This window comes from Giraffa tippelskirchi, chromosome 14 (genome assembly GCF_054371585.1).
Source record: "Giraffa tippelskirchi isolate mGirTip1 chromosome 14, T2T-mGirTip1v1.2.pri, whole genome shotgun sequence".
In the NCBI taxonomy this organism is placed as follows: Eukaryota; Metazoa; Chordata; class Mammalia; order Artiodactyla; family Giraffidae; genus Giraffa; species Giraffa tippelskirchi.
In genome coordinates, this window is record NC_137288.1 from 72551167 (window position 1) to 72575514 (window position 24348).

At 45.4% G+C, this 24348-nt stretch overlaps 1 protein-coding gene across 1 annotated transcript; it reads left to right on the plus strand.

Moving 5' to 3' along the window:
• The first annotated feature begins 843 nt into the window (after positions 1 to 843).
• On the plus strand, positions 844 to 24348 carry SERPINB5 (serpin family B member 5). Its single transcript, XM_081562289.1, has 7 exons — positions 844 to 982; positions 8355 to 8529; positions 10403 to 10540; positions 13138 to 13255; positions 15261 to 15403; positions 20070 to 20237; positions 22086 to 24348. The coding sequence occupies exons 2-7, from the start codon at positions 8362 to 8364 to the stop codon at positions 22476 to 22478; spliced, it is 1128 nt and encodes a 375-aa protein (XP_081418415.1). The 5' UTR covers positions 844 to 982; positions 8355 to 8361; the 3' UTR covers positions 22479 to 24348.

The following is a 24348-nucleotide window of genomic DNA, read 5'->3' on the forward strand; positions in this document are numbered from 1 at the left end:
AAGCTATTAGTCACTCTTAGTCACTTTCATTCATATAGCCAACAAGCATTAGTTGACTGCACATCTATCAAGACCATACCAAATGTTGGCATTACAAAAATGAATGAGCCTTGGTTCTTACTTCAAGATTCTCATAGTGAGATAGAGGAGATCATACAATAAAATAGATGAGTATGAGACAACGTGGTAAATGGACAACAGAGAACAACAAATGAGCCCAGCAGATAAGTAACTGGCTTAGATTTAGGTCCTTTCCTGAGAACAGATTCAGCTAGAAGGGGAGTAGCTCCCAGCAAAGGAAGGAGCTGCCGGAAGGCAAGAAAACTCTGGAAAACACAAAGAGATTTTCGAGCAAAGCTGGGTAATCCTAATCGCCGTATTTCATCGGGAGGCCCATCAACAATTTCTCCCGTCAATCTGGTATTACGTATTTTGCTGAGTAGAATGTATTCATAGATTCTTTTTGTGTGTGTGATCACTTTTCTCTTTTCTGGCATCTGGCAGAATGAGCTATGGAGGTGAAAGTACTTTCTGTGGCACCACCATATTTGAAGAGTATGAATTATTTGGACCATCACATATTCCTTCTATTTTATGTAATATGTCACGTTCCGGCCCTACGTGGCCTACTAGGATTGCCCTTCTGTGTGTATGCATGTTTTCAGCCTCAGGTAGGATCCACTGACAGTCCCGTCGTGCCTGAGCACGTTGGAGGCCTTCAGAGGCTGTGCAGACAACAGCAACTTCAGCCTGAATCATTCTTTCCAATCGTGGGCAAGCTGCCAAGAAGCGGGAGCCAGAAAGGCAGGCGCAAAAGTGGGCGGGACGGGGCCCGGTGGGCGGGGCGGGCCCGGCGGGCGTGGCCGCGGGCGAGTTCAGGTGAGCCGCTCCTGCCCCACCGAGCTGCTTGCACGTCCAGGTCGGTCTGCACCTGGCTTTCCTTTTCCAGACCGTGCGTTTCCCTGGACCGCTGAAACTTCAGGTAAGCAAAGCGCAGGTAACAGGGCTTGGTGGTGTCCTTGTTTTTGGCAAGTCTTAAAAGAAAATAGCTCTTTGAGATGACTGCGATGGTGCAGAGTGGGCAGAACCGCGTCTTTTCGCGGGTGGGCTGTCGGCTGCGCGTGGCCATCACCCCTGCAAGGGCAGCGTTTGCCGCGCGCGGTACTTTGGGAGCCAGGCATGCCACGTACAAGGTCAGAATATGCAGAAACGGCACGGCCGGGGGGTTTTAGTGTGTGTGTTGGGGGGGGGCGGGAAAGAGTGATTTGCGGGGGAGAATTATTTCTGAGGATGTTTTCAGCCCTGCTTTGGAGCTCAGAATGTTTTGCGGCGCTGGTTCCAGAGAGGGTGTGGTGCCCTAACCTGAGAAAGCGGAGACGCTCAGGAGCGTCTGGCCGCCTTCCTGGCTGGCGCTGAGCGGCGAGGTTCAGACTTCGGAAGCTCTCTTCTTCTGCGCATTTTAAAGCATCTCGTTGTCCGTTTATTTGCACCTGCGTTCTTCAGGGCTGGAAGTAGTCTCTCACCCTATCTGGGTTTCAAGATACTTGAAGCGAATCACATATTTCAAGCGTGTGTTCTTGGGCAACTCTTCGAACAGGTTGACTCATAGTTTCTTCCTCGGGGAAGGTACTGTGTTGATGGTTTTCTTTAAGCCTGTCACACTCAAGAGCGGTTAACAGGCCAGGCTGTTCCGTGGGCTCCTCATCAGGTCAGGCTCAGATGAACAGAACTGGGGGGTCTGACACATCCTTCAGGTCCCCCTCCCCTGTCTTGTGAGTCCCTCAGCTGATACAGGGCAGGAGGAAGTGGAAGCCATGCCTTCAAACTCACAGCTCATGGTCTTCTCCAGGAATTTTCTTTTCATTATTTTGGCCACGCCCTTCAGCTTGTGGGATTTTCGTTTTCAGAGCAGGGATTGAGCCCATGGCCCTTGGAAGTGTAATCTTAACCACTGGACTGCCAGGGAAGTCCCACCAGGAATTTTCTTAACAGCTCTGTCACCCCTACATCACTGAAGAGGATTTGAATAGATCTGGGGGCATCCAAACCTTAGTCCCAGCAGTATATGTAAGTGTTTGATAGGTTCCTGGATGGACGTAGAGATGGCAGCTTGCTGAAGAAGGGGTTCTCCGTATGCGTTGGCAAGTCTGTACCTTTGCTGCCAGCACCTGGGTTCCGCCACTTCAGTCCCTCTGGTTCGCGGGTCCGGGTCGAGGGTGTGACGTCTCAGCAGTCCCGGTCATCCTGAGGTGGCAAGTCCGGCTCCAGTGTATGGTTAGGCAGCAGACGGGTGGCTCAGCGGTAAGATCAGGCTTCTAACTGGGTAGGAGCAGGTATGATGGTTCAGGATATCTGCGCGAAGCAGGGGCTCCTCTCCGTGGGAAATCAAGCATTCGCCCTTACCACTGAGAGTCACGTTGTTCTTTCCTGCTAACAAAGCGCTTTTCAGGTTATTTACTCATTTCATCACCTCATTCAGACTCACGCTATGCTTTCACGTGGCAGAAGCTGTGAGATCTCCTGTTGTCTTAATCTGGCTCTGACTTTTTCCTTGTGAGGTTGGAAAGCAAACAGCAGAGACTATGTTTTTATTTTTCATGTATTTTTTAGCCACACTGTGCGGCATGTGGGATTAGTTCCCCACCCAGGGACTGAACCTGTGCCGCTGCATTGGGAGCTGGGAGTCTTAACCACTGGACCACCAGGGAAGTCCTGATACTGTGTGTCTAGACATTCCATTATAGCTGTTGTAATAGGCAAAATTTCTCAAGGTGTTGCCTAGAGACTGTCTCCACCAAAGGACCTTGGTGGAGATGATCTACAGATGAAAAGTCTGGGGGAATATTGGCTTGGATGCATTAGAAGTGTTAGAAATCGTATGCAGGGGCTGATGAGCAGCTGTGAGTCTGGAGAAGCGAGTTCCCTGCCTGTGCTCACACCCCAGCGCACGCCTCTCCATTGGTTCAGGACTCCATTCATTGCCGTCTCTGAACTCTCAGGTCTCTCTGGTCCCCCTGGGTGCATGGCTCACTCCTCCTTGTTCTTCAGGAGCCCCTTTAGTGTGCCTCATTGGATGTCACTGTCTCTGAGGAGGCCTCGCTGAGATTTCTACCAGGAGTGCACTGTCTCCCCTAAGAGCTGCAGGATAACTTGCGCCCCCCGTCAAAACACCCATCACGCCGACGGACATATCACGCGTTAGGTGTCAGCTCTTCGGAGGCGGAAACCTCTGATTTGTTCATGTCTAACGTGGTGCTGACACGCACTGTTAAGTGCTCAGTTGATACTTATTAAATGAAAGCAATGTAATATTGATAGTTTGCAACACTAATGGTAGAGAACAATAGTTTCTTCCAGTAGGAAAATCAGGGGGAAAAAAGTTTTGTTTTGATTAAAAAGAAAGAAATCATGTAAGAAAAAAGAAGAAGAAAACGTGTAAGGTATCTTGATGTCTCTAAAGGGGTAATCCAAGACACAGAGGGTTTTTGCAACTCTAAAGGCTCCTGAGTGAGCAAATGTCAGCAAAGGCACAATAATTACTGGGAAGGAAGGTGATAGGTGTGGTTGGGAACCAGGAGCACAGAAGGAGGAAGCGCCGGGTCTGGTTTGACCACTCTCACTCCCCGCGTGGGTGGCCTGGGAGAATCGCTTTATCTCTGTGTCCCTCCCTTCCCTCACCTTTAAAATGAAGAGGTGGGGCCAGATTAAATCCAACCCAGGATCTTGTCTGCCTTTAAAGGTTTATGACTTTAGGACGTATTGCAAATAATAAAAACAAAACGGCAACTTTACAATGAAATTCTTAGAACTTTTTGTTGTTTATTGTATTCGCATTACTACTTTAACTTCTCTCTCACATTTCTCTGATTAAAATAAAAATGTCTTTTAAACTTTTAAGTGACTAAAAGATGTAGTGTCTTCTATGTTGAATCTGTAAATGAAATTCTTCATACTTGTTCTAATCATTAGGTTTTCATGAAAATGAAGGACGTTATCTCTGTAATAATGGAATAACAAAAGAAGACTCTGCAGAGACTTTAGCACTCTGACCAGGTCATTTGATATGTAAATTTACTGTGTATGAATTGCGAATCTCTATTCTTGTATCCATAATTTTCTTTTTTTTTTTTTTTTAACTGGAGTATAATTGCTTTACAAAGTTGTGTAAGTTTCTGCTGTGCGATGTTGGGAGTCTGCTATATGGATACAAACATCACCTCCCTCTTGGGCCTCCCTCCCATCCCTCTCCCCCCATCCCAGCCCTCTGGATCCCACAGAGCCCCAGGCTGAGCTCCCAGTGTGGTTCGGCAGGTTCTCACCCTGTCTATTTTATCCATGGTAGTGTGTTTATGTCAAACGTAATCTCCCAGTTCATCCTGCCTGCCCTCCAACACCCTGCACCGCATCCGCACATTGGTTCTCTATGTCTGCATCTCTGTTCCCTCCTGGAACTAGATTCATTTGTACCAGATGAATCTAGATTTCATCATACATGATTTCACACACATGTGTTAATATACAACACTTGTTGTTCTCTTTCTGACTTACTTTACTCTGTATGACAGACTCCAGGTCCATCCACATCTCCACAAATGATTCAGTTTTGTTCCTTTTTATGGCTGAGTAATATTCCACTGTATATATGTACCACATCTTCTTTACCCATTCATCTGTTGATGGACTCTTAGGTTGCTTCCATGTCCTGGCTATTGTATTAATAAATAGTGCTGCAACGGACATTGGAGTACATGTCTGTTTTTGAATTATGGTTTTCTCAGGGTATATGGAGAAGGCAATGGCACCCCTCTCCAGTACTCTTGCCTGGAAAATCCCATGGATGGAGGAGCCCGGTAGGCTGCGGTCCGTGGGGTCGCTCGCTAAGAGTCGGACACGACTGAGCAATTTCACTTTCCCTTTTCACTTTCAGGCACTGGAGAAGGAAATGGCAACCCACTCCAGTGTTCTTGCCTGGAGAATCTCAGGGATGGGGGAGCCTGGTGGGCTGCCTCTATGGGGTCGCACAGAGTCGGACACGACTGAAGCGACTTAGCAGCAGCAGCAGCAGCAGGGTATACGCCCAGTAATGTGATTGCTGGGCCATATGGTAGTTCTAATTTTTATAAAATTTGCTCATGCAACATGATCTGCTTAGGAACCTGACCTATTTTCTTGTGCATGTTTTGCTAAAGTTGCTGAGATTTGTTGAAATGCTTCAACTTACAGCACAAGGAGGTAGCAATTGTCTGTGACCAAATTCTTCCCTTGAACTGTCTCAGACCAGAAGGCTTTACAGTGTTTTTAGGTCACTTGGAGTTAATTACCAAGCAACTGATCAGATTTACCAGGCAACATTTGACTGATTACTTGTCTCTATGGCCAACTTAGATGTTAAGTGTGTCCTGATTTACATTCTCCAACAGGGACTGAATCTAAGCCTTGGATTGCAACACGGTGTTAACTATGTTGTGTAATTAACTGTGCTTAAAGCCACCATGATCTTGTATTCACTTAGAGCCATTTGGATGAAATAGATCTCAGAATGTTATAATGAATGAATGAAAGATGCTTCAGTCGAGCAAAATGGCATTTCCTCACTCTTTGATCCACTTGTGGGATCCACATTTAGATGTTAGGAGTCAAACTTCCTTAGCAGATTACTCCAAGGCTTTAAACACACAAAAGACATCAAACTTTAAAGTTTGTTATAAATGATACAAAATTATTCAGATTTCTCCTCTTGGCTGGTTGGAAATACATGCCTGGAAGAACTACTTGTGTTTGTTGTTTTAACAACAGCACAAGTTATCAGTGGGGTTATGGCTTCAGCGGTTGAAACTTCGAGGAGTTTGCAGGCATTTGGGTTTAGGTTTCTCTACTGGGTGAAGAAATAGCTCATTTAACCTTTTCTATTTGGTAGAGAAATAGCTCCTGTTGAATTTTACTCATAGATAAGCTCAGTATTATTGTTAAATTCACTGCTGGAGAAAGCCAGACTTCTTGTCCTGAAAGTTTGTTTGGGATTCCCCAGACCTTTTAATCTCCCTGTGAGGGACGCGTGCTTCTGGGCTTCTCACTGCCCTCTGCTCTCCTCAGGGGGGTCTCCTTCCCCTGAGAGTTCACTCTCCCCTCACGGCCCCCGCCCTCCCCAGGGGAGAGAGAGTAAGGTAGGAGGCCTTAAAGAAGTGTAAGATCCCTGGCCTGACTTCAGGTTACTTTTTTTTTTTTTAATGTTTATTTTTATTTATTTATTTGGCTGTGGTTGGTTTTACTTGCCACATGTGGGATCTAGTTCCCTGACCAGAGATCAAACCCGGGCCCCCTGCATTGGGAGCTCAGAGTCTTAGTCACAGGATGACCCGGGAAGTCCCGGGTTACCTTATCATAGGTTCATAATGAAAACGCTGAGGTCACTTGGCTGTACTTATTGGGTAGGGGAAAAAGCAGTCATTGGAGAAGATCTGTGAGCATGAACCGGGCAACTAAAAAGTTTTTTTTTTTTTTTGCTAATAAACTTTGACTGAGATTTATTATGATCTTTTAAATCCTGTCCTACACAGAATTTATGTCTCATAAAAGGGAGAATTCTGAAGAACTGTTTGAAGACTGGGGGCACATTCCTTGATCTTAATCTCTTGTCTTGGCATTTTGAATTTCTGTTCAGGGATAAGGTGCAAAGGCGAGATCCTGTTCATGCATTTGACTCTAATGCATCCTTGGCTCCTGACTGACGGAAGCCCTCTGTCTTGAGTGATGATGCTTCGTCTGAGGCCAGGAAGTACTTCCTACCTGAGGACTTCAATGTCACGTTCGCTCTTGCTGTCTGAATACATGACTGCACAGTGCTTGAGTGCCTTGGGGGAATGCTTCAAACCTTGATCCATGGGATGGTCATCCAGGGGTCATGATGCCCCTTACATGCTATCCTAGGGTCAGGCAGAGCTGAGGGGTTCATGCAGCTCAGCTTTGCTTCTAGAAAGGACTATGCCTTGACTGCTGGATTTACCCAGGAGCCTTCGGGTTTCATCAGTCAATACCTGCTGCACTAGGACTAGACAGATAGGCGGACCTTTCATTAGCGCAGCAGTTGTCAAACTGTTTAACCTCCAGACCCCTGTACACTCTTAGAAATAACTGAGAATCCCAAAGAGTTGTTGTTGTTGTTTTTAACGTTGATTATATCTATTGGTATTAAGTTAGAAGTTAAAGCTGAAAAAATTCTGAAATATTTTATTAACTCATTAACAATAATATAACCATTACATAGCAACATGGGTAACATACTTTTATGAAAAATAACTGTTTTCTAAAGTGAAATGATACAAGGAGAAGAGTAACATCATTTTTCATTTCTGCAAAACCCTCCAACATTTGGCTTCATAGACAACTGAGCGACTAAACCACCAGCGTAGTCTCTGGAAAATCCCAGCGGGCATTTGTGAGAGGCTAAGAGTGAACGGAAGAGGATGTCTAAGCACTATTATGAAAATAGTTTCAACCTCATGGAGCCCCTGAAAGGACCTTTGGGGCTGCCAGGGGATCAGTAGACCCCACCTGGAGAATCTCTGCTTCAGAATAACGGGATGCTCAGGCAAGACCAGGAGAGGCCCACTGCTGCGGTTTCCACTTTTGTCGTTGCTGTGGCTTAGTCGCTCAGTTGTGTCCGACTCTTTTCGAGACCACGTGGACCGTAGCCCATCAGGCTCCTCTGTCCATGGGATTCTCCAAGGAAGAACACTGGAGTGGGGTGCCATTCCCTTCTCCAGGGGGTCTTCCCGACCCAGGGATTGAACCTGGGTCTCCTGCATTGCAGGCAGATTCTTTACCACTGAGCCCTGGGCTCCATGTTTTTGGCTGAAGCTGCCCTCTCTCTCTTTAACTGGAATTGCACAGAACTGCTGACTTGACTGTTTTTGAAATCTACAAAAAAGTTCAATTTTATATGGTTTAACCTAAATCCTAATTGAAACAATATAGATAAATAAACTGATTTTCATCAGTGTGGACGATTGTCCCAACTACGTGCAGAGAAGAGGCATCCTGACTGACAGTTAATCTAATTAGTTAAACTAATCCCACCCCTGACAGTGGCCATTGTGGCTGAGTGGGCCTGAATTCGGAAGTTCGGGGCAGAGCTGTCCAGAGAGAGGACTGCATGTGCTAGACACTCAGACCTCGGGACGTGTGGGCAGGAGTTTCTTCACCGCTGGCTTTAGATTTGCATTTACAGGAAGTTCCTGCCTCTCTTGTACCCTAGTCCATGACTTTGACTAGGATTCTTACTGGGTGGGCCGGATGCAGTTCAGGACACTTGAAAGATGCTTTAGAAATAACCTCTCTCTTGTCCTTTGTTCCAGACCCACAATGGAGGCCCTGAGACTGGCAAATTCAGCCTTTGCAGTTGACCTGTACAAACAGCTGTGTGAAAAGGAGCCAGCGAGCAACATGCTCTTCTCTCCCATCTGTCTGTCCACCTCTCTGTCACTTGCTCAAGTCGGTGCCAAAGGGGACACAGCAGATGAAATTGGACAGGTAGGGCCCGAAGCAGGCCTCTGCTTTCAGTGGAAGAGTAATAAAAATGCACAGGCGGTGCCTGGGGAAAGGCAGTGAGGCTCTGTGGTCAGATTTGCTCAGGGTTGTACATTTTGCCACTTCTAGCACTCTCTCAATGTACTTTTTAAATGTGAAGGCTCATTTATCTGGCCTGCAACCCATGTTTAGAACAGGCACCGTGTTGTGGGGGAGAACCCGGGGATTAACTAGACAATCAAAAGCATTTCCACTAACAAGTGGCCTCTGACAAGTCACGTGACATCTTTCTGCCTGTTAGAATGTGAGTGTCAATCAAGATGATGTTTGTTAATGTTCCGCTGCAAATACCCCAATCGGGAAGACTGTATATCTACACCCTCTGTCTTACGCACAGAATTTATTTATAGCATCATGTTTTGGATTAAGAGGCAGGCTCCACTGTATTCTACTCTATAGTATTTTCTGCCCTGTTCTATATCCCTACTGGATAGATAGAATGTATCCATGCTTATTTCAATGGAGAATTTACACTTGAAATTGAGTGGGACTTGAAAAGGAAACTTCCTTTGTGGGGAGAGGAGCTTCATCTTTTCATCCATCTTTCTCCCACCCCACTACCCCTACCCCATCTCCCTTTCCTCATTCCTCACCTACCATTAGAGAAGAGACAGAAAAGAGCATTCCTGGTACCGCGCCTGCTCCTCAGTGATAATAAAGGCCTTTTCTCTACTATTGATCTCCTACAGTGGTTACTTCGGTTCTTTAGCTTTCTGGTCTGTTTGCCTGTCAATAGGCGTGACAGTAATGTACCACTTTGGACCAGCCAATTTGACCCTGCAGGACTGAGGCTGTGTGACTCATGGGTGCAGTGTGCCCCTAAGTGATGTCACCTGAGGTGTGGCATCAGGGCTCGGTTATTGTGGGTTAAGATGGGGAGAGAAGCACCTTATCCTGACGTTATGTTTTGGGCACCATGGAGCAGAGATGATGCTGGGCTATTGGTTGGAACAAAAAAGTTAGGGATAAAATAAAAGGTTTTAAGCCTTCCAGAAAATAGCATCCTGGTTTTAAGTGGCTTATTACTATAAGAATAATTATTAACATTTTGAATCCATATAATTCACGTCTGTAATCCTCTTGGCAATTTAGACAACCAGCTGTTGTCAGTCCATTTTAGAGAGCAGAAAGTGAAGTTCTGAGAGTTGGGCAAGACATCTCTAGTAGGTACCGGCTGGGATGGAAGGCAGGACTACTGAACCGTAGGCCGCAGATGGCGTGGAGCTGCCCGCCTCAAGTGACGCCATCGGCCCATTCGGCGCTAGTTAGGGCGCTGAAGGAACTGCTGGGGACACCTGCATCTGGAATCTGAAGCCTGCTTGGTGATTGTCTCTTGGCCTTAATTTTTCTCTTCTTGTCTCTGAACTGGGTAGAAATTTTAACCTACTTCCATCTTTTCTAAGTTTGGAAAAAAGCAGAGAGGCATCATTCTGAAGAAAGGGCGAGTTTTCCTTATAGTTAAATCAAGAGAAGAGTACCTTTCTGCCGGTGTTCCTCAGCTGGGGACAGTCTGCCCCTTCCCTCCCTCAGCCTCTCGGGGCATTCAGCGGTGACTGGGGACACTTTTGTTGCCCCCAAAGGTGTGCTGCTGGCATCCAGCGGGTCGGGGGTGCCCAGCACTGCCGTCTGCACCCCTCCCCCTAGAATTATCTTGTCTGAACAGTCAGCAGCGCTAAGGTTGAGAAGCCTCGCTCTCTGGGATCCACAGAGCACCGAGGTGTCAGGCCCTGTCCCCAGGAGGCTGACCATCGTCATGCGTCCACCGCTATGGGAGCAGGCAGCGCTTCATGGGTAATGGGGATTTTTTTCTTCACAGGTCCTTCATTTTGAAAATGTCAAAGATGTGCCCTTTGGATTTCAAACAGTAACATCGGATGTCAACAAGCTGAGTTCCTTTTACTCCCTGAAATTAATCAAACGGCTCTACGTAGAAAAATCTCTGAATCTTTCTACAGTAAGTGGCTCAATGCAATTAGCGAGATTCAGCTGTTTACCAGGGGTGACATTTTCTCATGGTTAAACCGACAACGTTTTCTCAGATGCTCATTTATGATTTATTTAAAATGAATTAATCCCAGGGTAGAGGTAGAATGCAGTGGGAATCAATTGCAGTCACATATTTTAACTAAAATACAGAGGAGCCAGGAGCTTCCTTTTCCCTCTTAAACACCCACAAACCCCCCACCCTTTCTCCTAGCTTCCTCACTGAGAGAGGTGGAAAATGAGGTTTTTAACTCTCTAACAAATGCGTCTCTATAGATGATGTCAGACAGCCTGTAATTTAAACCTCTTTCTCCTTAAGCATCAGGGCAGGTAAACCGGGAAAAGACTTTAAGTTCTTTACCTTGCTTGTTCATGCACACAGTGTTCTTCTGATGTTTCCCAAAATCAGTAAGAAAAATAATAATTGTATGAATTGACAGTTTTCATCAGTCACGGACTAGTTTTGTTTGTTTTACCAGGCTGGTCAGGTGGGTATCCATACAAGACAGTGGTGGTAATTTTAGCTATTTCTTGAAGGAATCATATAAAGAACACTGAAATATCCTTAAATTTGATCCAGAGTGTATCATAATATTTTAAATATCTGTACTTGAAATACGTAGCCAATTCCTCAACTACAGAGATGTTCATTCTCTACTTTAGTAATACCGAGTTCAGTTTATGTTTGGATGGTTAAAATTTCAAGCTTTCCAAATCTAAAAGGTGGACTACCAGTTAAATATTTTGCCCTAGTTTTACTATCTTCAGCAATAAGTGTTTGTTTTTCTGGCAAGGATCTTTTGGGGATGTAGATCACTAGGTACTGTTGTGAGTTTATTTTTATTGCTTAAACACACACACACACACACACACACACACACACACACACACACACACACAGAGAGCCCTTCTTCTTCCAACAATGACCTGGGGGAATTAAAGAAATATTGAGATGTGAGTTGGGGCCCAAGAATGAAAAACATTTAAAAACCTCCCTAGGTGGTCCTTACAGATGCTTAAACACATTTTGTTGCTGGCAGTGAAGACAGTGAGGCCCTTCCTCTTGCACATCTCTGGAATGTTCTAAGCTCTGTGAGTAAATGGTAACTCTTAGTCCCAAGGTTGGGTTGCAATGAACAGAATCCAATTGGCTAAGGCTCTGACTGCTCTGCAAAAAATCCAGGGCGTGCTGTACTCAGAAGTGAAGGGACATGGCATTTAATCAATCTGTGTTTAGTTTGGTTGAACTTCCATTCAACATTTCGAATTATTTTAAACCAGGAGTTGCAAGCAATTTTTCAAAAGAGTGCTTTGCATTGCTTCTGCGGGTTGTATGTCATCTACAGATTTACTAGTAACAGTACAAACAGGTGTGGTCTGTGGAGGGCCAATTGCATCACAACTACCTGGTGTTGAAAATGTGTATTCTTGGCTTTGGGTCACTTGAATCAAGATCACCAGGGATGGGACCTAGGCTTTTGCATTTTTAACAAGCATTATAATTAGAAACACTGCTCTGTTCTTTGCAGCACTGTTTCAAACTTTAATGTGCAGTTGAGTCATCTGGGAATCTTGTTAAAAATTCAGATTCTGATTCAGTAGGTCTAGGGTGGGGCCTGAGAGTCTGCATTTTTTCCTAAACATTTTTTTATTTATTTGGCTGCACTGGGCCTTAGTTGCTGCATACACAGTCTAGTTCCCTGACCAGGGATTGAAGCCAGATCCCCTGCATTGGGAGCATGCAATCTTAGCCACTGGACCACCAGGGAAGTCCTGAGATTCTGCATTTTTAACATGGTCCCAGGTGATGCTGCCCATCTTGGTCCTTGGACCAGACTTTGAATAGCAAGCATCTTTATAATCTTTGTTTCAGAGTGGGTTAGATTTTTCTTCTCATAGAGTTCTCTTTTCTGTGCATTTCTTCCATTCTAAAACATCATATATAAATTTACATTTTCGCGTTTCTGAGATTGGAATTCATATAATTGTTGTGTGCCTTCAGCATAATGTTTCTTTTCTCCCCCAAAGAAAGAAACTGATGGAGGCATTTAATAATTGATGGAGGCATTTAATAACTGATGGAGGCATTTAATAACTGATGGAGGCATTTAATAACTGATGGAGGCATTTAATAACTGATGGAGGCATTTAATAACTGATGGAGGCATTTAATAACTGATGGAGGCATTTAATAACTGATGGAGGCATTTAATAACTGATGGAGGCATTTAATAACTGATGGAGGCATTTAATAACTGATGGAGGCATTTAATAACTGATGGAGGCATTTAATAACTGATGGAGGCATTTAATAACTGATGGAGGCATTTAATAACTGATGGAGGCATTTAATAATAATTGTATTGCCTTAGAATTGAACAAGTGAAGCAATACAAAGAAAATCCATTGATTTTTACATGAAGTTTCAATTTCTATTGTGTTGCAGATTTTGAAAGGGCAGCCGTAGTAATAGACATTCAGAAGTCCTTCTGCTAGAGCTGTGTAAGAGCACGATGGTTTGACTACAGGCTTGAACCTTTGTGATTTCATGAATTGGATGTTTTTTAGGAGTTCATCAGCTCCACCAAGAGACCCTACGCAAAAGAGATGGAGACCGTTGATTTCAAAGATAAACTGGAAGAAACGAAAGGTCAGATCAACAGCTCAATCAAGGAACTCACAGATGGCAAGTATCCTTTACTCGTTCTGCTGTCAGTCAGTAAGTAGATCGCCTGTGTCTTCTCGTGAGTCTGCTAAGCATACGTGAACACCTGGGGCTCTTTGAATGTTCTCAGTGCACGAGCTGAATTCGTGTGCACCAAGCCGTTTCAACCGCGCGGGTTTCTGGGCGTCTCCTGCCTCATGTCGGGAGTTGGCCGGAGTTCCAGCTGCTCCGGTTTCAGTCTGCCTCGCCGTGTTCCCTGATGGGCCGCCGCGAGCCCTCCCGGAGCCCCAGCTGTGCCTCTGACAAACTGCGGCTCTGGGCGGTTTCCGAGACTGGTTTTTCAACCAGGAAATGAAGGGCTTGGACTGCAAACTGATTATCCCTGAAGCTACTTTCAGCTCAGAATTCTACAAATTTATTAAGGAAAAAAGGACGGAAGGCCTTAGGTCGTCGAAAAGACGTGTCGAAAAAGTGGAACAAGACAGACCCCCACAGTGGAACCTTGTCGCGAGCCTCCATCCCGGTGGGCCCTCTAGACAGCCCAGGTGCCGGGCCTCTTGCCGCACAGGTCCTGCCTCTTGCCCAGCGCTTCCCTCAGGCCTCTGCCTTTCCTGGCTCCTCCCTCCATTCAAATTCTCTGTGAGTTGTCTTCCTTGCTGAGAAGCAATTGGAGCTAAGATGAATTTGGGTGCAAATCAGTGTCCACCCCCCCTTCCTGGGGACACAAGGAGAGATCTGCGGGGGACACAGCGCCTCGTGGGGCTTTGTCGGGTGCTCTGCGCTCCCCAGAGTCGGGGGAGGGATGTGTTTCTGCAGCAGAGACTCACCGCGGTGAGCTGGCCCCCTGGGCACTCTGACTCAGGAGTGACGGAGCCGCTGCTGTAACCACAGGCTCAGCAGTGGGGAGGACAGTGAAGCCTGGGAGTGGACTTGAAGTGGGCTCCTGACCACTGAGTCATCGGGGAAGCCCATAGTATGCACACACACAAATGTGTACATCGGAATATATTTGTTATTGAAATGAACTTTCTTTGACTTCGTATATAAAGAAAGATCTGGTCTAGGTAATACCAGGTTAGGCACAATTTTAAAATTCACACGTGAGGAAGAGCTCCCATTTAAATTGCGGGAAGGGGGTCTGAGCCGTGGTATGAAGATCTAAGAGATTAGGGCAAAGAAAAATCCTTTGCGAAAACGTCAATGCTGTTCAAAAGCAAAGACTTTACTCAGGGTTTGTCACCATCGAACTGTTCTGTCTGTTGAGGGTTTGAGCCCCGTGGTGGTTACAGTAGTCGCGGAGCCTACGGTGGTGATCACAGCTGCCCTGGAGGCAGACACACTGGCAACAGGGCGATTTGAGGAGGAGGGGTGGGAGCTTTGGGGTAAAGAGGAGAGCACTGTCCGGCATCAAACATGCTTGGCAGCTGAGTGAACCCGGAGAGCCACCTGGCCTCTCCGAGCCTCAGTGTCCTCAACTGTGAAATGGGGATGATGACCTTTGCCCTCCAGGGTCATCCTGAGGGAAGTGAAAAGAGAGACGTGACAGTACTGAGCGCAGGCCTGGGTGGAAAACAAGGTTTCTGGCATTTTTTTTCCCCGTGAGCACAGGCTTTGGAGTCACAAAGAACTGGCTTTGAATCCTGAAATCCCCATTGCTCATGCATCATCTTGGGCACGGGATTTAACAGGGAGTCTCAGCTTCGTCATCTGTAAAGGGGGAAGGTGCAGGGCACTGCGCCTGAGTGTCCGGCACAGCCTTCCTCGGCCTGTGGAGACGCCCCGGCGGCTGCACGCTCCTCCCCCCTCCCCTGCTCCCTGTCACCCTCCTCCCCAGCGCTCTTCTTCGGAAAGGCTGGGTGTGGCAGGATGGAAGGAGAGAAGGAATCCTTTTGAAATGAGATGGGCTGGGCTGCCAAGCCACATTATAGGTGCAGCTCTAGCCAGTGAGTGGGCTTGCATGTGGACATCAGAGGTGGTTTGGAAGAATAACCCTGTGCAATTTGTGGTTTCCTAAAATTGTTTGCAGGCCACTTTGAGAACATTTTAGCTGACAACAGTGTGAATGACCAGACCAAAATCCTTGTGGTTAATGCTGCCTACTTTGTTGGAAAGTGGATGAAGAAATTTCCTGAGTCAGAAACCAAAGAATGCCCTTTCAGAATCAACAAGGTATGTGGCCTGCATGGAGCTCACAGAGGATCCCAGCTGTGGATCTGAAAAATTATGCAAGGGACCCTGGGAATTCACTCCGATGAGGACAATTAAGGCACAAAAGGTTATCTTTTCCCAAGACAACAGCCAGGGGGTAAGTGTACAAAAGGCTCCATAATGCGGAGACTCTCATTCTTTTCCTGGGGTGTCCTCTGGGTCGGGTCTGAGTAAGATCCTACAGAGCTTATAATACAGTGTGTGTGTTAGTCTCTTAGTTGTGACCAAAACTCTTTTGTGACCCTATGGATGAGGTCTGCCAGGCCCCTCTTTCCATGGGATTCTCCAGGCAAGGACACTGGAGTGGGTTTTCATTCCCTTCTCCAGGGGATCCTCCTGACCCAGGGATCGATCTCAGCTCTCCTGCATGGCAGGCAGATTCTTTACCATCTGAGCCACCAGGGAAGCCCTTATAACATAGTGGTTAAATCTAAATCACCAACCAGAGAATAGCTACAGACATTTGGGCCATTAATAAGAAAGGAAAAGAAAAGAAACAAACTGCATCCCAACGTCAGAGGTCTTTGGATCATCACGAAACAGTAACCATTTGGGAAACTTATTCCAGGTTAATAAGCTCCTCTGTGATCTCATTTCTCACCTGGTAGCAGTGAAGGATATGCTTCTAATATTTTAATTTAGAAAGTGCTTTGAGGTGCTTGCTGACTGTGAAGGAGAAAATGTAGCTTACTCATTTCCAGGGCTGGGAGTCATTATGGGGAAGAATTACAAACCTGCATTGTAAGGAAGTATAGTTTTAATACTATTGAGTGAATAATGAAGTCATAGACTTGAGACTGGAAAACTGACCATTTCGTTATGAGGTGGGAGACAGTGGGCCTCTGGGCTGGATGCCTGGTGTCTGTCACGTGGAGTAAAACTGAGCCTTTGTTCTCCCCCAGACACTCCCAAGGACAAAGCTAGTGGCAAAATCTGAGCTCTGCTAAAGCAAAGAGATAAGGTGCCCACTCCTGAGGTCAAGGAAGTCTTCCCTGTCTGTACGTGTGCAGGGGGGCTTCTTGGGGGTCGAATAGGGAGGGGACCCCACCCCATAATAAGTGTGGACATACACCCATAGGCCTCTGCAGTGGGATCCATTTTAGAAAAAAAGTTATGCATGCATCTTGGGGAGGTCCATGGACCAGTCAGGTGTGAAGAAAGAAACAAGGTAATTGGCCAAAGGTAAACAAAGACCCGGAGGGACTGTCCTGCCTGAGTGACTTACATCACCTCCTCACCACACCCTCCTGGCTCAGGACGTCCCCGGGGGTCTCTGCCCAGCTTCTGACTCACCGCACGCCCCTCATTGGAGAGGCGGCCGATACCCTTTCTCTCTGGGTGCGCTTCTCTGCTCTGCTTCTGAGGTAGATAAACAAAGCTGTTTTCCTGTTTGCTTGCCCATACATTGTAGTGTGTCTCTAATAATAAGCTTTGTACCTGTTTTTATAGTTTTTGCCTCCGTGAAACATTCTTGCTTTCAAACAGCGGCGAGGGCCAGGGCTACTTTTCATCCAGCCTCTAGCCCCTGGTGGTCTGGTGGCTAGGACTCTCGGTTTTCATCTGGGTTACCCAGGTTTAATTCCTGGGCAGGGAACTAAGATCTCTCTTCAGGCCGCTCACTGCTCTCCTTCTGAGATCAGGTAGAGGAGCTGGGAAACTCCAGGAATTTATAGGATGGTGTGATGTGGTTTCGTTTGATGAGATCTGGCTTGTGATAAGAACACAGACTCAAACTGTGTGCCAGTCGGCAGGATAGCGGAAGGAAGCTTATCTGCCCTGTGGCCCCTGGGATCAATTCTAGTTTTCAGGTCTCTCCTAGAACCTACAGCTGTTGTTCAGTCGCTCAGTCGTGTTGGACTCTTTCTGATTCCATGGACTGCAGCACACCAGGCTTCCCTGTCCTTCACCATCTCCTGGAGTTTGCTCAAACTCATGTACATCATACCAGCCGCAGGGCCAGCCCAGAAAGTCATCAGAATCCTGTAATAGTGAGTGAGTTCGCCACGAACTCTCGTGCTGATCGGGCTCAGGTCTGTGGTTTTACATTGAAGAAGATGTTAATGAGTGTTTTACAGAGGTGGGTAGAATGCGTGCAGTCCCTTTATTCTTGTTATTAAATCATAAAGCTAGGTCGGATCAACATCCTGGAGCCTCTGACTCTAGAAAGAGAATTAATAAGGATTTAAAATGCCATTGATCTCTCAGAGGTTCATCAAATAAAACACTATTCAAGGCTGTGTGGGGCTACACCCTGCTTTTGAATGCAGAGGCTATTACATTTCCTTTGAGTTGCTTTTGTCAGCTCCTAAACTTTCAGGTGATGCTACTAAAACTTTTCTCATGTCCTTTGGTCTCATGTCTTTTTTTTTTTTTAAGGGCTAGACTAAATTGATGAAGTTATATTATTAAAAGTTTAGTATAATACCTCTTCTGACAAAGGTGAACACACACGCACACACACACACACATATGCTCTATTTTCTGGGATGGTCGTTACTTAGTCTTATTTTCAGAGACATGTCTCAATTTATATTTTAGAAAGTGGAATTATTGTTTCCACAGTCAGTGCTGAAAAATGAAACAGATGACAGTTTTTGGTGATCACAGTTTTTGTGAATTCAGAAACTATTAGTAATCTAAACTAATGGAGATTTTTAGACAAATCTATATCCTCTTTGAGAAATAGAAGAATTACCAGTTAATTGCAAAAATAGTATTTTTTTAAAAACCATAATTTTGTTTCTGGTTATATGTAGAGTTAAACTCTTCAATTATTTAATAACAACCAAATGTTTAGTGAGCAGTTATTCTGTGCTGGGATGTACCAAGGTGTAAGACATGGTTCCTGTTTTGACTATAGTCTGGATGAGGTGGGGGATGTCGCATACACACATATTTCTTCTTTAAAAGCATTTCCTCTTTGTTTGGCATTTACACGCTGCTATTTATGTATTTATGTTTTGCTTGTGCTGGGTCTTTGTCGCTGCACTCGGGCTTTCTCTGGGTGCACAGTCTCCTCGCTGCGCGGCTCCTCTCCGTGGGGCACAGGCCGTAGGCGCTCGGGCTCCAGGAGCTGCAGCGCAGGGACTCAGGAGCTGTAGTTCTCAGGCTCTAGAGCGTGGGCGCAGGAGATGCAGTGTGAGGGCTTAGTTGCTCCACGGTATATGGAATCTTCCTGGACCAGGGATCAAACCCGTGTCCCCTACATTGGCAGGTGGATTGTTATCCGCCAGGGAAGTCTTACACACATATTTCTAACATCGTGACAAGTGTTAAAATGGATACATGTAGGAACAGTAAAACAAGTAAGGTCTAGTTTGCTTGAAAATAGTTTTGGGTAAGGTTCAGCTTACTGTTGAAGATGCCAGATAAAAACTTCACTGTACTATTATTTCTGCAGACTTGATGTTTGAAATTTCCCCCCAAAGAGATTCAGTTAACAGGCAAATATCCCATGAGAGGTATAAACCAAGACAATAAGTTGCACTAAATTACTGTCAGTCTTTTACTCCCTAGTATGAATTAATTTTGCTTTAGAAAATGAGTCACTTCTGTGGCAGAGACACAAGGTCAGAAATTAATGGGGACACAGAGAAAAAAAGGCCTGGGATGCTGCCTGGAGAGAAGGACTGTGTGATAGGAGCTGTAAAGGACTTTGAGATAATTTTATTTAAATTTATTTCAATAAAATAAATTTAAATTTAAATTTATTTTAATTTTTAAAATCAGGGAATATTTCAAATGTACAGTAAATTATACAGAATGATATAACAAACACCAATGAACCAACAACCACTTTTGTAAAATCTTTATATTTCGCCTCATTTCAGATATTTTAAAAGAAACGTGTAGCTAGACTTGCCCTGTCCTGTGTAGCCCCCTCGCCTCCCTCTCCAGATCCCCATTCCCACCTCCCACCTTCCCCCAGAGGGCTGGCCATTCTGAGACCTCCAGCTCCCTCATGCTACTGACAAAGAAACTGAGGCCCAGGGAGGTCACAGAGACTCACTGAGGGTCACTGAGGGTCACGTGACTCACTGAAGGTCACGGCATCTCTTTATGTCACATCTGAGACCGACACCCAAGGTTCTCATGTCTAATCAGATCGGAGCAAGAAGAGGGGGTAAGGCAGGGGTGACGAAAACCTCAGGCAGACAGCGGACTGGGTGAGCGTGATTTTTCTGCTGTCTGCTGACTTCTCCGTCATAGGCATTTTATAAGGAAAAGCTATATAAATGGGTGTGTGGGTTTGTGCTGAAATTGACTTTCAAGTGAGCTCCACCAGGAATGGTTAAAAGATCTTGTAATTACAGGCCTCTATAAAGCCTAAGTTAATGTTTGCTTGTATTTCCAGTCATCCCATCTTATTTTTAAAGTTTTATATATGCAAATACAGTATTATGTATAGTTCCTGTAGTTATAAGGCACATGAATAACTTTTCAGAGGAACTCATAAACGCTTGACAGGACTGTCTCTGTCAGTGCGGATCCCCCAGCGGCTGCTCTAAGCCATAATGACTTGAAGCTATATTATGAACAAATTTATGTGCTGTGTATATATATACATTGTGTGTCTGTGTGTGTGTGTGTGAGAAGTAGGCAGAGCAAATTTCTTCTCCTTTTACAGACAGACACCAAAGCAGTGCAGATGATGAATCTGGAGGCCACGTTCTGTATGGGCCACATCGATGGTGTCAACTGTAAGATCATAGAGCTTCCCTTTCAGAACAAGCACCTGAGCATGCTCATCCTGCTACCCAAGGACGCGGAGGATGGGCCCACCGGCCTGGAGCAGGTGAGGAGGGCGGCGGGATGCAGCGCGCAGGCGCAGCGGCGCCCGGAGACGCGTGGGCGGCCCTTGCGGGGCTGCCGGAGGGCACGCGGTAGCCTTTCCCAAAGGTCGCCAACGGTTTCAGGCTTCTTTCGGGGTTTTTCTCCTCAATATTAAAACAGCTAATATTTATTTGGTACTTACAATGTGCCAGGAACTGTAAGTTCACACACGCACTGGTCATCTAATTCTCACTGCAGTCGCAGGACTTAGAAACCGTTACCATGAGTGCCGAGTTTACCAGGGGACGCAGGGACACAGGGCTCGGTCACTGCTCCGTGGCCACAAACCCGCGTGTGGGATGGAGAATCCGAACGTGAGCCCAGGAGATTGGAATCTGCGTTCTTAACGTTCTGAACTCCAGCCTGCGCTGCGCTGTGCTTGGTCGCTCGGTCGTGTCTGACTCTTTGCGACCCCATAGACTGTGGCTCAGCAGGCTCCTCTGTCCTTGGAATTCTCCAGGCAAGAAGACTGGGGTGGGTTGTCATGTCCTTCTCCAGCGGATCTTCCCCACCCAGGGATCGAACCCAGGTCTCCCGCATTGCAGGCGGATTCATCACCATCTGAGCCCCCAGTAGTGCCTCTTTGAGGAACCTGGAATTCACTGCTTTATATCCGGCCACAGCTCAGTTACTCCCTGCCTCGGGGGATGGGCCAGCTTGGTCTCATCCTCCCTGCTACTTTGGTTTTCATTGTTTTATCCGTTACTGTATGAACTGCATCATAATTCCTGTCTCCGTTTTCCTTCCGTTCATTCTTCTCTCTCTTTTTTATAGCCCACCAGGTTCCACTGTCCATGGGATTTCTTGGGCAAGAATATTAGAGTGGGCTGCCATTTTCTTCTCTAGGGGATCTTCCTGACCCAGGGATTGAACTGGCATCTCTTGCATCTCCTGCATTGGCAGCCGGGTTCTTTAACCACTGCACCACCTGGGAAGCTTTGGTCTTAATAATTTGTCTTAAATGAAACAGTATCCATGAAAAATACTTATCATAGATTAGCAAGAGAGTTCAATGGTTCCCTCCCCCATTAGAAAAAAAACTGGTGATCAGTTTGTGACCTTGTCATCGCCCTGATTTTTATAGGTTTCATATGAGTAACTTCAGTGCAGATTGCCCCGTGTAGTAACAGTCAGGATATTATTCTCTGTTGTACATGCATTTCTTCTCTAGCCAGTGCAGAGATTGGAAGGGCAAGGAGCAATTTAAGATTTGCTCAATGAAGAATTTTATGACTAAATCATTTTATGCATCATTGCATATCTCTCATTTAAAAAATAACCAACTGAAATGGACGCATTCATCACCTATGGTCTTAAAGAATGACCCTAGACAGTTCAAATTCTCATTTTAAAAAGGGTAACTTCAGCTTTAATTTATTAAATTTGATGCTATGCCTAGGGCACGAATATTCTAGGTTTCCTAGTAGAGGAATTAAAATAAGTGTTCAGTAAATATAAAGCATAAACAGTTTTCAATTTTATATGTATTTCACCATTATCCATGCATCATCATAAACCATGGATTCATCTCTGTGGGGCTCCTCTATAGTTAAAAGAAACGCTCTCATAAAATTCAGAGCAAAGGGACCATTGTCATAAGGTGTGTGGGAGAATGATGCTGGGTGGCTTGCTGGCCATGTTTAAGAGAACCTCATCACATACCCAAACTGCAGAGTCGGTTCCCTCTTTGATGGACCATCTTTACTACTTCTAAATCAGGCCCTCAGTGACACTGTATGCTTTTAATCGAGCAGGATCTTTTACAGTTGGAAATAAAAAAAAATAATTTCCTCTGCTTTTTGTCCTTCAGGTCGAAAAACAACTCAACTCAGAGACGCTTTTGCAGTGGACAAATCCCAGCACGATGGCCAATGCCAAAGTCAAACTCTCCATTCCAAAATTTAAGGTGGAAAAGATGATTGATCCCAAGGCTAGTCTGGAAAACCTAGGGCTGAAAAACATCTTTAATGAGGATACTTCTGATTTCTCTGGGATGTCAGAGACGAAGGGAGTGGCCCTCTCACATGTCATTCACAGAGTGTCCTTAGAAATAACTGAAGATGGTGGGGATTCCATAGAGGTGCCAGGGTCACGGATCCTGCAACACAAGGATGAGTTCAATGCTGACCACCCCTTTATTTACCTCATCAGGCACAACAAAACTCGAAACATTGTTTTCTTTGGCAAGTTCTGTTCTCCTTAAGCGGCAGAGTCCAGGTTAAGTCCCACCAACTTCTCTGTCCACTCTGCATCCAGAGAATCCTTTTCTAAACATGATAAATTGTTAATACTGCCAGGTCATGAAGCCACCGGTACTCACACTAATAGACCTTTTTTCCAATCCTTTTTTTTTTGGTTTTTTGTTTTCCCTCCCACTCCCTTAGAAGACAGTGCTTTTAATGAAGAGGAATCACCTTAGAGAAAAAAATTCGTGTTCATTATTTGTCAGACAATCCAGGGTTATTGGCAGGAACACAGTCTTTCTTAAAGAAAATTCCTCTAAGGAGGATCTAGAGGATTTTTATTACCAAAGCTTAGCCTTTCCTTTCTGGGATGCAGAATGTTCTAAACATCCTCTTTTCCCTGGGACGTGGGCGCTGCAAAGCTTTCCTGGCATGAATGAGGCTTGGGGACAGTACATCTACAGCTCCTTATGCTGAACGTAAGGGACCGATATTTCCTTCAAAGCCTGATTCTGGGGGGATTTTAGAAAGACAATATGTTGCATATACCGTATGTTATGGAATTTCACTGACAGAAACTGGAACAGCACCCTATAAATCAACACCTTAATATTTCTGCCATAAAATGTAGAATGTTGGCACAAAGTACACAAAGTCCTAGGTAGCCCAAAGTATCCGGTTTTGCTGCCAAATGAGCATGTCTCCTGCTTACGAAAAGACTCTGTTTTCAGAACTTTGTGGAATTTTGGAGAGTTGGACCTGTAGCGGCCGAAGGGCAGCACCTCAATGGGAAGTTCAGATCTTAATAAAAATTCACTTTAGAACAGCACAGTGGGTTAAGGAGAGTTCCCTGCGCTACACGCTGTGTCCGCATCACTCGTCTATTTTATACGTATTGTCGATAGTGTGTATGGTCGGTTCCCACGCACCCCTCTCCCCCTTGGAATCCACTAGTTACCAATACCATATCCTATATTTGAAAGTTGCTAAGAGAGTAGATCTTAAAAGTTCTCACCACACACACGTGAAATTGTAAGTGTGTGAGGCGATGATGTGTTAACTCACTTTATTGTGGTGGGCATTTCGTAATAAATTACAAATATTCAATCATCACATTGTACACCTGAAACTGGTACAATGTTTTATGTCAAGTATATCTCAGTAAAGGCCAACAACAACAGCAACGAAAAAGACGTAACAGATTGCTGCAGAATAAATAATTTAAGCCTAACTTAAAAAAAAATCACTTTCGCTTTTGATAGAACGCCCACCTGGTTGTTGGGTTGGCGAGAGACCACCGGCAGGAAATAACTGACTCAAGCTTGTGGATGTCTGACCACCAGGGACCTAAATGCACCCGGACCCTCACAGCAGCCGATAAAAGAACGCCACGTGTGTGGAAGGGACTTGCGTCTTTGCTGTGACTTGGTGGGAAAGAGGGGGAACTTCACGCTCTTAGGACAGGTGACTGGAAATGCTCGTGCTGCCTCAATATGTATTTTTCTCAGAGTCTACGGGTTTAGTCACTGTAGGCAGCTAGTTGGTAACGCACAGCAATAGCATGTTTTCAAAGATGTTTCTGAGAAGTTACCTGTGTCACGAGTTCAAGTGTTAATTCACTGCAGAAAGAGGGCGGCTGGAAGGTTTGAATTTGGAAGGGCGGCAGAACTCCTCCCGCCCCCACCCCCCGCCGGCTTCATTGTAAATAGGTTCAACTTTCTTCTTGCTCTGAAGGCTCAGTATTGAATTCCTTTTATGCTGTTGAAAATAAAATATTATTGAATTACAAGACTTGCTTTTTGCCATGAAAGTTAGATTTTCTATTTTGAAATAGAACCAAGCCAACTATTGACAAAATTTTTTTTGCAGGGAGGACAGATGTAGAATAAA

Excerpts from the sequence above, each read along its gene's own strand:
- SERPINB5 (XM_081562289.1), top strand. The coding sequence starts at position 8,362 with ATGGAGGCCCTGAGACTGGCAAATTCAGCCTTTGCAGTTGACCTGTAC. Across the intron at positions 10,541-13,137 it reads AATCTCTGAATCTTTCTACA|GAGTTCATCAGCTCCACCAA; the intron begins GTAAGTGGCTCA and ends GATGTTTTTTAG. Across the intron at positions 15,404-20,069 it reads GCCCTTTCAGAATCAACAAG|ACAGACACCAAAGCAGTGCA; the intron begins GTATGTGGCCTG and ends CTCCTTTTACAG.